Here is a 16,367-nt window from a genome sequence, read left to right as displayed (position 1 = left end):
ACCCCACCAGTTTCATTAGTCCAAGGGAGAATGCACACTTACAGTTCTCTGCACCCGCTTCACTACATCTGCTTGCAAACACATTAATTCTGTAAGCTTGACTGGGTTTCCCCTTTCACTGCTGTATTGTTTCATTACCTCCTCCCAGAACAAGTTGCACTTGCAAACAAGCAATGTCAGGGCTTAGGGATTTAAATGGGAAGCTTTGTATAAATAATCATCTAAACCATTTCTTGGTGAGAAGGGAAAATGCTGCCAAAATATACAGAAAAGGATATTTAGATGCAGTTGGCTTAGTGAAAAGGCGAAAAGCAAGAGACTGTTCCTGTGTTAAGGCTTCTTAAGGGTTACCAAACATCTATAGCTCCATGGCCAAATTTTCTCTAAGCTGCCATAGAAGTGTGAAAAAAACCAGGAACCAGCTAAGAATGTGGGTCAGAAAAGCCAGTAAAATCTTCCTACCTCACCTATGCCCCCCTTGAATGATTCCTCAGGGTGTGTTTTGTCCTTATTCCAAGGTTATGGGGACAGAGGGGAACAGGCAGTATTGATTAATGGTGTCTCAGAGTTTGAAGGGTTCAGCCTGGAATTACATGTTCTTTGATGGGTGTTACCTTTCCAGCAGAGCAGGTGTGAAGATCATCTCAGTTTTAATTTATTTTCTGCTTTCTTGGCCATGTCTCTTTAACACAGAAGAGAACCTTTGTTATTATCTTGTAGAGCTTGATAAGCTTCTCTCATGGAACTGGAAAAAGGCTCAGAGCACATTCAATCATCACCTCAAAGGGAAGGCAATCCAGGAAGAGCTTAAACACCTCCCTGAAGGATGCAGCTATAAGCCACACTGCATCCCTGATGCCTGGTGTGTTATTTGCACACAAAACATTTGCTGCAAAGAAGAATGATAAATTACAGCTCCAACTCGTCTCCCAGGCAAGCAGTACCAGAACAAGAGGACACAGTCTCAGGCTGTGCCAGGGGAGGTTCAGGCTGGATGTTAGAAAAAAGTTCTATACAGAAAGAGTGATTGCACATTGGAATGGGCTGCCTGGGGAGGTGGTGGAGTCGCCATCACTGGAGGTTTTTAGGAGAAGACTTGACGGGGTGCTTGGTGCTGTGGGTTAGTTGTTTGGGTGGTGTTGGATTGGTTGATGGGTTGGACGCGATGATCTTGAAGGTCTCTTCCAACCTGGTTTATTCTATGTATTCTATTCTATTCTATGTATGTATTCTATGTATTCTATGTATTCTACCCATGCTCAACTGGTATTTATTGTCCCTACTTCTCTCAGCTTTTGTCTAATTAAGGCCAGGCAGCCCTCCTAGAATCTCATGTCCAAATGACAGACGTGTACTGGAGCTCAAGCCAGGTAAGATCTAAGTCCACAGTCACTGCTAGGAAATAGAGATCATAACCCCATGAGACAAGCACTCAGCGTGCAGCACAACTTCCACACTCCCCACTCACCCCTCTTCTGTCCTCTAACAAATCAGTTCTCATTCAGATATGCCCCTGCACCTCTTAGCTTAACAGACTCAAAACTTAATAGAAAACATTTAACCTGCTGTAGCATTGTTGCTCAAATGAAAATTTCTATGCCTGGATGCCTGAAGAAAGGTTCCCAAGTCTGTATTTAGACATTGGGTTTTCAAAGACACTGAACACACAGAGAACAAACTAAAGCCAGCCAACAATAGTGCAGGTGTTGAACACCTCTGCAACCAGGCCACTTCTATTTAGCTGCTGAAACAGCAAGATAGATACTATTTTTAATTCCCTACATCCTGAGGCATCTGAGCCATCTCTTTACAGAATTTCTTCCTTTTTTTCCCACAGATTTGTCCCATTTTCTCACTTGCCTCACCCCAACAGTTTTCCCTGCTCTTGACCTGCCAGCTCCTGAGATAAGAGAGCTCAGGTAATTTATGTTTGGTTGTTAGGACTTTCTTCTCTTTCAGTTTTACTGTGTTATGTCCATCTGACTTGTGGTGTCTATCCATTTAGCTGTCTGCTCCCCCTTTCTGAGACAGCTTGAGCCTCACCTTTGGTACGTGCATTGCCCTACATTCTCCAAGCCAATTGTCCTCTCTGCCTTTTCCTCTTTTTGATTTCCAGCCTCATTTTATTCCCTGAAGTCTAGGCATCAGAAGCACAGCTGCAGTTCAAAGAAGCAGATGAAGAGACCTTCAGCACCACCATCTGATAAAATGAGCATTATAGTGCAGAGGGAGTGCAATGCTTGCACCCTGTCTAGTCAGAGAGTTTACAATCAGAAACCCTTCACACCAGAGAATCTGCTGCTCCGTTGCATTGCTGCACCAAGAGCAACCATGCTTCCTCCTCACTCCGCCAGGAAAACACACAAACCAGAGAAAGCAATCCCGCACTATGTGGTGGCTCCTGGATGAACAAAGACACATGCCACGCATCCACACTGTTCAGTAACCACTTCCAAACTCACCCCCATCAAAGCTATCTTCTGAACCCACCTACAGCCTTCCTGCCCAGCAAACCACTGAATCTTTCAGATGGAATATACTGTTGTGGTATGGAAACACCAGGAGAGAAGAAACTCTGGTCTTTCAGGCCATTAAAGTCCTGTAGAGGTTTTAAAATTTGAGGTGGGCTTTGGATTAGAGAAAGAGCAATGAAGATAAAGCAGATTAAGGGAAACTGCTTGACACAACTGATGGGCCATTACCTTCTCTCTCTGCTCAGAAAGCGAAGGGCATGCACCAGCAGTCAAGAAGGGGAGACAAAACCCAACCAGAGGAATGATTAATGTACAACCCAACCTGGAGAATGATTAATGTACAGTCCTGCAGCTTGCAAGTGAAAAGAACAAACCTTTTGTAGCTTCACTAAGCTAACATTTTCCAACATGCTTTTCAAGCCCAGACAAACCACTCAACAAACAACGCCACGTCATGGGTGGCTTGTTAGGAAGCAAACACAGCACTGACACCTGATACAACTGTGATACCACAAATCCTCCATGTGATAATGGCCTTACTGATCTTGAAAACAAACTAATCAAGTGTAAGGACTTGTTTACAAATAAAGCTAAATGAATCACCATGGCTCTGTTTTCAGTACAGCAGGAGAGCACAACTGCACAGGGTACAGTGGCTTTCACTTTGAAAAGCCACAGGGTATCACCTGAGAAACCAAACCTGCCAAAAAGTTGGGCAGATACGTAGATCTGTTGGACATTTGTGCCCATATATACACACCCCAAACACAGGAGGTCAGAGTCTATACCCACACATAATTATAGACATGCATAGCACCCCTCTCTGGGACCTTGCTTTTGCTCACCACTTCGCATTCCAGCCTTTCTTAAGCCCAGACATAGTCTCCTAAGTGAAAACACAGGATGCTACCTCTTAAAACACAAAATCACCACACAGTCTAAGGCAACAAAACAAAGAAGCTTTTGCTTACTACAGAACTGTTCCAAAAAGAGGCTCTAGAGGTCAGAGGAACAGTGTAATGTATGGAGCAAGTGATTACAGCCTCCCAGATGTTTCTTCCCCAGGTGAGTTAGCAGAGACATCTTCAGATTAAACTTTCATCAGCAGATCCTGTATTTCATCAATCTTTCATTACAGCATAGCTTAGAAAATCATCTGGTCAGGTGTTATTAGAAAACCTCTTAATCTTCCAAAGCAAAATCAACCCCAAATAAATGACTACAAGTGGAACAGTTAATGATCTGCAGGCCCTCCTTATTGTGAGGTTTAAATAGCTCAAAATAGAGGAAAATATGCATTTTATACAGTATTTAAAAATTGAAACTCTGCCTTCCATAGCAAATCCAACACACTTCATTATACAGGCTCAGGGATCAGAAGATAAAAAAGAGCAGATTTAGATTGGATGTTAGGAACAAGTTCTTTACCATGAGGGTGGTGGAACACTGGAACAGGTTGCCCAGGGAGGTGGTTGGGACCCCATCCCTGGAGATGTTCAAAGTGAGGCTGGACAGGGCTCTGGGGCAGCCTGATGCAGTTGAGCATGCCCCTGGGTACTGCAGAGGGGGTTGGACTGGATGACCATCAGAGGTCCCTCCCAACCTAGACCATTCTATGATTCTATGCAGCTAATTAAGAAAATTCACATGCAATGACTTCTGGAAGAGCTTCATCTCGGAAACCAGGATTTTATCAGCTTCCTGATGGTGGCAAACTCACAGCTGGGAAAGTTCCTTTTGCAGCTTGTGAATGGTTTTGGTCTTCCTCACCCATCTCCAATAAGGAGTTTCCACAGAATGAGTCCAAGGACTGCATGCCTTTGTATACACAAAAAAGAGATGCAGTAGCTCAACAATAAAGGGACTTTTTACAAAGGCTTGTAGAATAGAATAGAATAGAATTAACCAGGGTGGAAAACACCTTCGAGATCATCGAGTCCAACCTGTCACCCAACACCATCTAATCAACTAAACCATGGCACCAAAAGCCCCATCCAGTCTCTTCCTAAACACCTCCAGTGATGGTGACTCCACCACCTCCCTGGGCAGCACATTCCAATGGCCAATCAACCTTTCTGTGAAGAACTTCTTCACAGTATGACAGTCTCATCAAGGTTGGAAAAGACCTCAAGGATCATCGAGTTCAACCTGTCACCACAGACCTCATGACTAGACCATGGCACCAAGTGCCACGTCCAATCCCCTCTTGAACACCTCCAGGGACAGTGACTCTACCTAACATCCAGCCTAAACCTCTCTTTGTACGGATAGGATCAGAGGGAATGGATTGAAGCTTGAGGAGAGTGGATTTAGACTGGATATTAGGAAGAAATTCTTTACAGTGAGGGTAGAGAGACACTGGAACAGGTTGCCCATGGAGGCTGTGGATGCCCCCTCCCTGGAGGTGTTCAAGGCCAGGGTGAATGAGTCCTTGAGCAATCTGTGTGGAAGGTGACCCTGCCCATGGCAGGGGGGGTTATAATTGGATAGTCTTTATGGTCCCCTCCAACCCAAACCATTCTGTAAATCTACGTTTCTGTGATAAGTTCTTTCTTTAGGAGAAGCAGGTAGTCAGCCTGGAGAAATGTGACACAATGGAAGGAGTTTATTTTCCAAAGAAATGTTAAAAGAATAGAATAGAATAGAATAGAATAGAATAGAATAGAATAGAATAGAATAGAATAGAATAGAATAGAATAGAATAGAATAGAATAAACCAGGTTGGAAAAGACCTTCAAGATCATCGCATCCAACCCATCACCCAACACCATCTAATCAACTAAACCATGCAACCAAGCACCCCATCAAGTCTCTTCCTAAAAACCTCCAATGACGGTGACTCCACCACCTCCCTGGGCAGCACATTGCCCAATGGGCAATCACTCTCTGTGAAGAATTTCTTCCTAACCTTGAGCCTAAACCTCCCCTGGCACAGCTTAAGATTGTGTCCTCTTGTTCTGGTGCTGGTTGCCTGGCAGAAGAGACCAGCCCCCACCTGGCTACAACCTCCCTTCAAGTAGTTGTAGACAGCAAGAAGGTCTCCCCCGAGCCTCCTCTTCTCCAGGCTAAGCAACCCCAGCTCCCTCATCCTCTCTTCACAGGGCTTGTGTTCCATAGAATAGAATAGAATAGAATAGAATAGAATAGAATAGAATAGAATAGAATAGAATAGAATAGAATAGAATAGAATAGAATAGAATGAACCAGGCTGGAAAAGACCTTTGAGATCATGTCTCTTGAAAGAACTGCAGATGTTTAAAATAGAAAAGAAAAGAAAATTCATGAAAAGCAAAGCTGGTTTCCTTTACTCTGTAAAGCTGCACCACATTTAGGTGTCCTGAAGATGCTCTATTTATTTCCTGCCCAAAGCAAGCTACCACCAAATCTGACTTGAAGGGAAACGTGCACTGCACTCATTTTCTGAGGCAAAGCACTGCAATGGTTTATTCATAAGAAGTTAAAACCTTTTTACTTCCCACCGTTTCAAACTGGATTTTTGCCTCTTAGATCTCTCAATAATCTGCACCAATGGAAGCACAAAAGCCATGAAAAATCAGCCATTTATAGAAGAAAAAAAAAAAAAAGAGAGAAAAAAAAATGGAGGAAGATGGAATTGGGTCACCTTTCCTTTTGGAAATTTAAGTGGTAGTTGTAGACAGCAAGAAGGTCTCCCCTGAGCCTCCTCCTCTCCAGGCTAAGCAACCCCAACTCCCTCAGCCTCTCCTCACAGGGCTTGTGCTTCAAACGCCTCCCCCCAGCTTTGTTGCCCTTCTCTGGACACGTTCCAGCAACTCAACATCTTTCCTAAACTGAGGGCCCCAGAACTGGACACAGGACTCAAGGTGTGGCCTAACCAGTGCTGAGTACAGGGTCAGAATGACCTCCCTGCTTTTGATACACCAAAATGCTCAGCGGCGCAGGGAGACAGTTCACTGTTCTACTTTAAACAAGTCACCTTCACAACCCTGTCCCCACAGCAATGTTACATAATAAAGAAGGGTGCTACCAAAGGACCACTAGTCATGAAGGAAAGCTAAGGAAACACTGGCTCCAGGGCAGGAAGGATTTCAGCATGCATTCATGGTAGCTCCCTATGGCAAGGAAGAACTTAGCTCAGAAGGAGTTGGATTCAGGGGCAAACTTCAGTTTTCAGCAACACCCTTAGGAATTTTCTTGTATCAACACATTTTTAGTAATGGCTTATAGCCATTACTTTTCCTTCAATCCAACTTTTTTTCTCCATCAAACCAAGGAAGTGGAAACATGAATAGAGTTAGAACATAGATAGCACATTTGACTTGGACCAGCAGGAAGTCAGGCTTTCATGTAGCCAGGAGAAACAAACTACAGGACACACTTGAAAAGATGGTTGTAGATATCTGAATCAAAATTATGTTGTGAGTGCACCTGGCTGAACTTATCTGAAAAGTTTGCTCCACAGAGGTTTAGCAGAACAGCATAAAAGTGATACACCATGAAAAGGAGGATTTTACAAAGTAACACCAGCACGAAAACGGAGAATTGATCCATCCTCTCATAGCTCCTGGGACACAATTACTCAATCAAATGAACAGGCTTGATACCTGACTTGCTCTGGGGGTGTGTGTACTCTTATCAGCAGACAGAAATAGCTCCAAGTCAGGAGGGGTAAGGAGAGGGAAGACTCACCGGCCGTTGTCACGCCCCACGCCCCAGACTCTGATGCTCACGATGGGCTGTGAGTGCAGAACTGTGCGGTCCATGGGGTCAATGAGGTTCAGCATGTCATTCTCCAGGATAAGGTACATGTCTTTGCCCTGCAATTCCAGACAAAATCCAGTTACACAGTGCATCCTCCTCTCAATGTGCTCTTGTGGCCAAGATGCCATCCTGGGGTGTGTTAGAAGGAGTGTGGTTAGAAGGTTGAGAGAGGTTCTCCTCCCCCTCTACTCTGCCCTGGTGAGGCTGCATCTGGAATATTGTGTCCAGTTCTGGGCACCTCAATTCAAGAAGGACCTCAGGGAACTGCTTGAGAGAATCAAGTGCAGAGCCACAAAAATGATTAGAATAGAATAGAATAGAATAGAATAGAATAGAATAGAATTAACCGGGTTTGAAGAGACCTTTGAGATCATCGAGTCCAACCCATCATCCAACACTATCTAATCAACTAAACCATGGCACCAAGCACCCCATCCAGTCTCTTCCTAAACACATCCAGAACATCTTTATGAGGAGAGACTGAGGGAGCTGGGGCTATTTGGCTTGGAGAAGAGGAGACTGGGAGGTGACCTCATTCATTGTGAGTGCTAAGAGAATGGAGCCAGGCTCTGCTCGGTGGTACCCAATGACAGCACAAGGGGCAATGGTGGAAGCTGAGGCATAGGAAGTTCCATGGAAACACGAGGAAAATTTTTTTTCACTGTGAGGGTGATGCAACACTGGACCAGGCTGTTCAGGCTGGTAGTGGAGTTTCCCTCTCTGGAGATATTCAAAACCTGTCTGGATGCATTCCTGTGTGATCTACTCTAGGTGATCCTGCTCTGGCAGCGGGGTTGGACTACATGACCTTTTGAGGTCTCTTCCAGCCCCTAACATTCTGTGATTCAAACTGACTGGGATCAAGGTATTACACTTACACTGTTTAGACCTGCAGCCTCTTCATTTACTCAAAGTTTCAGTTTGTTCCAAGAGCAACTTGAAACAAGTTCAGTTACTTCTGGTGTGAAAAAGAGCCCAGATAGTATCTTGCTCCAAAAAGCTTTGATGTCTTTTAAATACAACTGTTTGACTCATTCTACCCCAAGCTACTGAGTTACTCAACAAATTACATGTTTATCCCTTCTCAAGTAAGCTCTTCCAGTCAAGAGCTGTCTTAATAAGCAAAGGCTCACATCAAAAGGTGTACTCTTAGGGCAGAGTTCCTTCAAACAACGTATTTTGTTTCCATAAACTTTAACCAGAGGGGTCATGGGAACAGACAGCAATTTGTACCTATCAGAGGATTTATGGGATGCTCTTTGAAGAAAGATTAATTAAATGGGAAACCCTAGCATTAAGACATGAATGTGAATTCTGCAGATGACTGCAGCATACTGGAGCCAGGATTTCTCCCTAACTCTTCTGGCATGTAAAAACAAGGAGAATGCTTTTTACCTTTAGAGGAAACAATTCAGAGGCAATTTTCCTTTTGATGCTGATTTGCAAATGCTGATCTTCCTCCTATGGCTAGCATTTGCAAAAGGTCTGCTGTCACTTCTAGAGCATCTAATAGCTGTCCCCTCAGAGGCTCTACGCCTACTCTGGAGACTACAGGATCCCACAGAAATGATCATGGGCCTCTACTGCCACGAGGTAAGACAAGCTCCTGCTGCTAACCGTAAGAAGGAGGTGGGAGCTATCAGCTAAAAATAGAGTAATTAGTTTCCTCTCTATTGTGCCAGAATCTATAAATGAACAGAAAGAATGGAAAGGATCTGACTTCCTACTGTCACGTTTCAATACTGACCTTTTCCTTCAACTCAGTGACACAGAAAACCTCTTCCCGCTTGGCTGCAGTGGCTCAAGTCTTAATGACATCTAATTCTGTCTCTGTGTAAAGCACACAGAGAGAGAGCCTGCTTCCAGGATTTCCAGGCTAGGCAGCAATGGTTAGACACTGCCAATCATCCTTCCCCACCAAATCTCCTAACAGGTATTCGAAAAGGAGCTGTGACCCAGAGCTAGCCCCACAAGCACTGAGAGGGGTGTGGGAGAGGAAGGGGGGACAGTCTGGTATGCCTGATAGCAACACAAGACCATTTTCCCTGATGGAAAATGTAAAGCTGTGGCTGAGAGGTAAAGCTGGATATACAGGGTGCTGCTGGAGAAGCAGATGTAGCAGAGATAACCATGCATGTAAAAGGGAGGCAATCAGCAGCACTGAGCTGCTTGTGGCACACAGGAAAAGAAACAAGAAACAAACCAAGAAGCAAAGCCAGGATGACACTGAGCAGACCAGGATGATGAAGGAAACTAAACAGAAAACAATCACAAAGAAAAAGGGGGAGGAATTTGCATGGAGGTCAGAAGCAGCAAACAGATTGCATGAAGAGGGTTACCCAGTATGCCAAAGATTGCTTTTAGAACCCATTTGCTACTTAGGTATTTGTTCCAGGAGGAAATTATTACAAGAAGGCAAAACCTGTTCATCGTGCAAAATACACTGGGATTAGGGTAATAAAACTGAATCCAAATTAGCTGGAAAAGCTTGGAGAATAGGCAGATAAGCAACATAAGGCATAGGAAATTACCCTCACAGTGCTCAAGGGACACCTTAGCTTCAGCCAGAGGCAATATATTTTGTTAAGGATTGTTTCCTTATCACACAAAAGCTATTTTAGAGATAAAACACTGCATAGGGCAAGAAGAAATTATTTAGACTGGGAGCTTGAACACAGGCCTCAATGTCTCAGACTGCTGAAGATTGGCAGAGGTCTAATTCTGTAAAGTTCTTACAGCAAGGAAATGAATGAGAGAAAGACTCAATCCCTGTAGTCTTTCAGCAAGTGCCACATACTGTGGTGTACAGGTGAATGGCAAAAATGTATGTGACTTTGTAATGTACAGGAATATAAGGCAGGGTAAAGCAGCAACACTAACAGCAGAGTCCTGTTTTCCTTCTTACATTTTGCAGGACCCTGGAAGTCAAAATATTTACAGGGAACTTCTTTTGGAAGGGAGTGGACAGCATGAAATGCCACATGAAAGCCAGTGACAAAGCTTCTGCAGGGCCAGGGGGTCCATCCAGAGCACGCCAGGGTTTTGTGGTTTGTTTTTCCCCTTTTCTTTTCATCATTAAAACTTGGGGGTGGCCCTGGTCTCAATTTCACTTCCACTGCATTCTAGCGAAAAGAAATCTTTAGGCAACCTATTTGCAATCATCAGTTCTAGCTCCATAACAGATTTCAGTCAAGTCAGTGATGAGGACGCTTGGATCAGGTTCCTCCCTAAAATGTGCCTCTTCCAATCACTCTTGAAGCATTACATTACCAGTCGAAAAATGTGGTTGTAATGATTTCTTTTACAATCAAGAAGACAATTTACTTGAAGGGCCACTACCTATTTGAGCACAATGTCTCTATTGTTTTGTCAGGCTGACTACTACAATTTTTTGTTTGCTTGTTTGTTTGTTTGTTTTATGAATAGAATTTAAAATTAAAACTTCTATTCAACGGGACCAAAACTTTTCACCAGTCTGGTTTGAAAACCTGCAAAGGTTTCCAATAAAGAACAATGGGATTGACAGGGAGAAATATGGAAAATGTGAACATTAACCCTTAAACTGAAATAAAGGCAATGGTTTTGAACTAGAGAAGAGTAGATTTAGACTGGATGTAAGGAAAAAGTTCTCTACAATGAGGGTGGTTGAACACTGGAGCAGGTTGCCCAGAGAGGTGGTTGAGGCCCCATCCCTAGAGATATTGAAGGTGAGGCTCAATGGGGCTCCGGGCAGCCTGATCTAGTTGAGGATGCCCCTGCTTAATGCAGAGAAGGATGGACTAGAAGACCTTTGGAGGTGCCTCCCAACCCAGGTGATTCTATGATTTCAAAGTAAATGATGGATTTCAAGGTGGTCAAAGTTCTGCCATCTGAAAAATGGATGGGGCTACACAGGTGTAAAGAGAGAGTAGGGTTTTACCCCTCCTTGGGTCAGCAGTTAAATCCAGTGTCCATGACTGGCATGTCTCTAATTATATTAACTAAATAAAACTGCTCCCAGAGGTAGGCTGAAGGGAGACCAATGTTATCTTGTTCATTTCTATGTAGAATATAAATTCCTTACCTAAAAAAAACACAAACCCTTCTGAAATCCTTTTATGTAGACAGGGCACTCTAACTATGTTCCTTGAAGCATCACTTTCATTTTTAAACAGGCACTTTCTCCCAGTTGGTCCTCTTTGCATTGCTGTGCTCACAGTCAGGACACAAGAGGACACAATCTCAAGCTGTGTCAGGGGAGGTTTAGGCTGGATGTTAGGAAGAATTTCTTCCCAGAAAGAGAGATTGGCCATTGGAATGTGCTGCCCAGGGAGGTGGTGGAGTCACCATCACTGGAGGTGTTTAGGAAGAGACTGGATGAGGCACTTAGTGCCATGGCTTAGTTGATTAGATGGTGTTGGGTGATAGGTTGGACTTGATGATCTCAAAGGTCTTTTCCAATCTGGTTAATTCTATTCTACTGGTCTTCTTGTGCAGTAAACTGACAGCAGTGTGACCCTCCTGAAAACAGCTCAGCAGAGAGGTCAGGAATAAGATTTGGCTAAATCATAGAACTGTTTTGGTTGGAAAAGACCTTTAAGATCATCGATCTAACTCTGCCAAGGCTGGTGCTGAACCATGTCCTGCAGCACCACATCTCTGTGGCTTTTAAACAGCCCCAAGGATGGAGATTCAACCATCTCCCTGGAGAGCCTGGTCCAGTCTTCGAGAATCCATTCAATAAAGAAGTTTCTTCTAATATTAACCTAAACCTCCCCTGAAGCAACCTGAGGCCATTTCCTTTCATCCTATCATTTGTTATCACTTGTTACTGAGGTTTAAGTTGCTCCATAATGAATCAAATAATATGTTTTCCCCGGGTATGTCTCCTGCGTCATCTGTACATCCAACCACTATAACCCCACCTTTTCCTTTCTTCTTGTTTCACTTACTCCACACCTTTCCACTCTGTCTGTCCCCAGGACATCTCTTTTCCACCTCTAGCTCCCTTTATGTTTCTCCCTGTGATCCCACAGCATTATCCCATCTTGGCTGCCAATTCATAAAGAAGCAGAGAGCTTGCATAGTTCAGATGATGAGGTTCTACTGAGCAATCATCAAACCAAGAAAGCAGAGAGCTGGACTCTCTGTTTTTCCCTCAGTGTGTGGGAACTTGGCATCCTTCAAAATAGGATGACACTGGTGAACAGATTCAAGAGTTATTGGAGAGGAACCAACAGAGTGATGACATAAAATTAATTTCCTTATGAAGCACTGATAAAATAAATCATCTTAAGATGAGCCACCTGCCCATCAGTTTCAATCTTCTCATTGATTTTAGACGCACAGGACAAACTAGTCTAGGTTTCTTTGAAGCCCTTCTGTCACTGGGAAACATGTGGAAATGCTGTTTCAAATCACCACTCTCAGCCATCTGGCTAGGAGAAAAGGCTACCACTGATTTCAACAGTTTGTCCCAACACTGTTGCAGAGGTGTGTGCCAGTACAGTATAAACACAAAGATGAGGCACCCACTGCCCTGAAAAGTTTGGAACAAGACCATCAATATTTTCCTTAAACCCTTTTATAATTTTTGGCAGCTGGGATAGGGAAATCCCCAACACAAAACCATGGGCATATTTGCCTACAAGGCTGAGCTTTCAAGATGTTTCATGACAGGAGAGGGACATTCCAAGTGGAGGAGATGTTCGCCCTGCTCTTACCTCTCCCCAAATGCCGACGGTGTCTCTGATGTCATTTTTACAGTAAGAGAGTTGTCTGATGCAATTGTTCACAGCAACACTGCTTTTGCCAGGAGCCAGGTCTTCTTCTGCCATTTCCACCCAGCCCAGAGATCGCACAGCAAAGCACTGGAAAGGAAGCAGAAAATAACCTGGAGATGTATCAGAGCACACAACACACTGCTGTGTCCAGCTGTGGAACAGAAAATTGTCAATTAAGGTTAAAGATCCTTGGCTGGGAAAGGAACAAAATCAAAGCCTTGTAGATGAGCTGATGCACAAAGATTAAGTGAGTTTAAATATAATTTGGGAATACCAAAGTAAAAAGATTCAAAGGAACAAAGGAAGAATATGTGACTGGCCAGGAGAGCTATCTGTGGAAGGAACAGTAATGCGTTCCAATAAAATACTTCTTGTTATCATGAAGGAGGAAAAGAGGGAACAGTACAAATGGTGCAGGACACACAAATAGGAATAAAGGGAAAAGCACAAATATGGATCTCAAACTGAGATTTTAACTATATAAGAAAAGAGAATCACAGAATGTTAGGCATTGGAAAGGACCTCTGGAGATCATTGAGTCCAACCCTGCCTTGCCACAGTAGGACCACCTAGGGCAAGCCACACAAGAAAGCATCCAGACAGGTCTTCAGAAAAGGAGACTCCACAACCTCAGGACAACTTGTTCCAGTGCTCCAGTACCCTCACATTACAGAAGTTTTTCCTCATGTTGAGGTGGAACTTACTGGGTTCCAGGTTGTATCCATTGGTCCTTGTCCTGTCACTAGGGACCATTGAGAAAAGCCTGGTCCCTTCTTCTTGACACCCACCCTTCAGATATTTATAAACATTAGTAAGATCCCCTCTCAGCCTTCTCTTCTCAAACTAAACAGTTCCAGGTCTCTCAGCCTTTCCTCATCCTCCGATCCCTTCATCATCCTCACAGCCCCTGTTTGGCACTCTCTAGTATATCCCTGGCCTTCTTGAACTGGGGAGCCCTGAACTGGACACAATACTCTAGACATGGTCTTACCAGGGCAGAGTAGAAGGGAGAGGAGAATGTCCCTTGACCTGCTGGACACCAGCTTCTTACTGCATCCCAGGATATCATTGGGGTACAAGGGCACATTGCTGTCCCATGGATAATTATGGTCCACCAGGATTCCAAGATGCTTCTCCAGGGAGCTGCTTTCCAGCAGGTCAAATCCTGATCTGTTGCTCCTCCCCAGGTGCAGGACTCTACAGTTATTCTTGTTGAACTTCATTAGGTTCCCCCTTGCCCAGCACTCTAGACTGTCCAGACGTCCCTGAAAGGCAGCCCAGCCTTCTGGTGTATCAACCAATCCTCCCAGTTCAGTATCATCAGCAAACTTGCTGAGGGTACACTCTGTTGGATACTATTGGAGTATGTCTGTTGCAGCTTTATGCTCCTGGTATATCTCATTGCCTGGCTTTTAACCAGAAAAGTCTTTTTTTTAGGAATGGATTACAGCAATCATTTCTACAGTTGAATTTAACTAAAGCAGCAAGCAGTGCCATGGTTTAGTTGATTAGATGGTGTTGGGTGATAGGTTGGACTTGATGATCTTGAAGGTCTTTTCCAACCTGGTTAGTTCTGCATACTGTCAATTCAACTTGCTACCAAAAAGATAAGCTATTGTAAGAGGAAAGCAGGCTTTTTCTACAAGAAATTAAAAGTGACCTTTAAAAGAAAACAATCTAATTATACTTTTTTTTTTAGCAGAAGGCTGTTTAGCCAACCAGAATACTCAGTTGGCAGAACAAGCCAAGGCGACACGGCTTTGCACATATGGTGCTTTCTGCAAACAAAACAGAATGGGAGAAATGGGATGGCAGCATGTCTATCCTAAGTTTGCTTGGGTAGAGAATGAAGAACTTGCAGTTCTGAGAAAAATGGGCTTTAGGGTGGATGTCACCTCAAAATCTACCTCACAGTTTGGTCTCTGAGCCTGTGATTCCCTCCAGAGACCATGAGGAGTATCTCATTCTCAAAAAGAGCAGGATGCACAACTGACTTACTGGTGGACCTCCTTAACAGGCATACCAAACATTTATGATGGTCCATAAAGGTTCAGCAATAACAGTTCCTTGATGACTCCACACCAAATTCCTGCTCTTTCCTAGGTATTTGCTATGGCAACAGACACCACCACTGGATGCGGCCAAATTGAATCCCACCCCATCTTTCAGCTTGGTTTCCCTGCGGCTCATTGCTTGAGTCAGACATGAAGCTGTACACAGTTCTCATACCCAAATCCTCCTTGCTAGCTGTGATGCCTCCTACTCAGGGGCAGGATTTGGCAGGCACAAGCTCTAAAAGTAGAAGTGAGATGACTGACAATTAATAGCTGAAAATCTGTCGTTGTGTAACGTGTCACCCTGAGCATCCCCTTTTCAAGACAGCTCAAGCACTGCTAGGAGTTAGTACTCAGTTCTTGGTGCCCTGCTCGCTTCAGTGTTTCTCAGATGTTTCTACTGAATGTTAGGCTGTTCTGAAGTGTTATGTTGCTCTGGCAAGCTGACTTAACAATTGCTCCAGTCAACCCACTTCCCTGTTAGGTAGTTAGTGCAATTCTGACCTTGCAATGACCAACAGTCATTGTCCAGTGCTGCTGCCTTGTGCCACGGAGCTTCCTGGGCTGTCTAGAGCAGCCTGTGGGTCTCAGGAAGGCAAGTGGTGCTCCTGAGACTGTCTTGGGAGAGTTTTGTCTCCCAGACACCTGCTGGCAGACCTGTTAAGAGGGACTGGAGCATCTCTCTGATGAGGAGAGGCTGAGAAACCTGGGGCTCTATAGCCTGGAGAAGAGCAGACTGAGAGGGATCTTCTCAATGGGAGGAGACTTGACAGGGTGCTTGGTTGCATGGTTCAGTTGATTAGGTGGTGTTGGACGATAGGTTGGACTCGATGATCTTGAGGGTCTCTTCCAACCTGGTCTAATCTAATCTAATCTAATCTATTCTATTCTATGCTCAGCAATAGCTGAAGGGCAGAGATCGAGAGGATGGCCCTTTTCAGTGCTGCCCAGTGACAAGACAAGAAACAAGCGGTACAAACTAGAATACAGGAGGTTTCACTTGAACATAAAGAGAAACTTCTTTCCTGTGAGGGTGTCAAAGCATTGGACCAGGCTTCCCAGAGAGACTGTGGAGTTTCATTCTCTGAAGACTTTCCAAATCCACCTGGACACATTCCTGTGCAACCTGATCTAGGTGTACCCGTGTTGGCAGGGGGGTTGGACAAGATGATCTCCAGATCAAGATGATCTCCAGATCTCCAGAACTTCCAGCCCTTATCAGTCTGTGACAGTGACCATTAGGAGTCCCACTGTCTCCAGCAGGACCCTGTCCATATGTGCATGCAGTCCAGGAGCAGCAACAGCAGGTCCACATTGGAGCTCCCAAATAATCCTCC

The 16,367-nt window shown here is 44.2% G+C and overlaps 1 protein-coding gene across 9 annotated transcripts in view; it reads right to left on the bottom strand.

The window, feature by feature from the left end:
* Positions 1 to 16,367, bottom strand: part of APBB2 (amyloid beta precursor protein binding family B member 2) — a 128,552-nt gene that overhangs the window by 36,021 nt on the left and 76,164 nt on the right. For all 9 annotated transcript variants that reach the window (XM_054163815.1, XM_054163832.1, XM_054163821.1 and 6 more), the window contains 2 exons: positions 12,917 to 13,063; positions 7,143 to 7,270 (listed from right to left, as the gene is read on the bottom strand). In XM_054163815.1, coding sequence (XP_054019790.1) covers positions 7,143 to 7,270; positions 12,917 to 13,063 — 275 coding nt within the window. The remainder of the gene's footprint in view (positions 1 to 7,142; positions 7,271 to 12,916; positions 13,064 to 16,367) is intronic.

The sequence above is a fragment of the Dryobates pubescens genome, chromosome 1 (genome assembly GCF_014839835.1).
Source record: "Dryobates pubescens isolate bDryPub1 chromosome 1, bDryPub1.pri, whole genome shotgun sequence".
Lineage (NCBI taxonomy): Eukaryota > Metazoa > Chordata > Aves > Piciformes > Picidae > Dryobates > Dryobates pubescens.
Note: the sequence above shows the minus strand (reverse complement) of the source record. Positions and strands in the feature narration are given on the sequence as shown.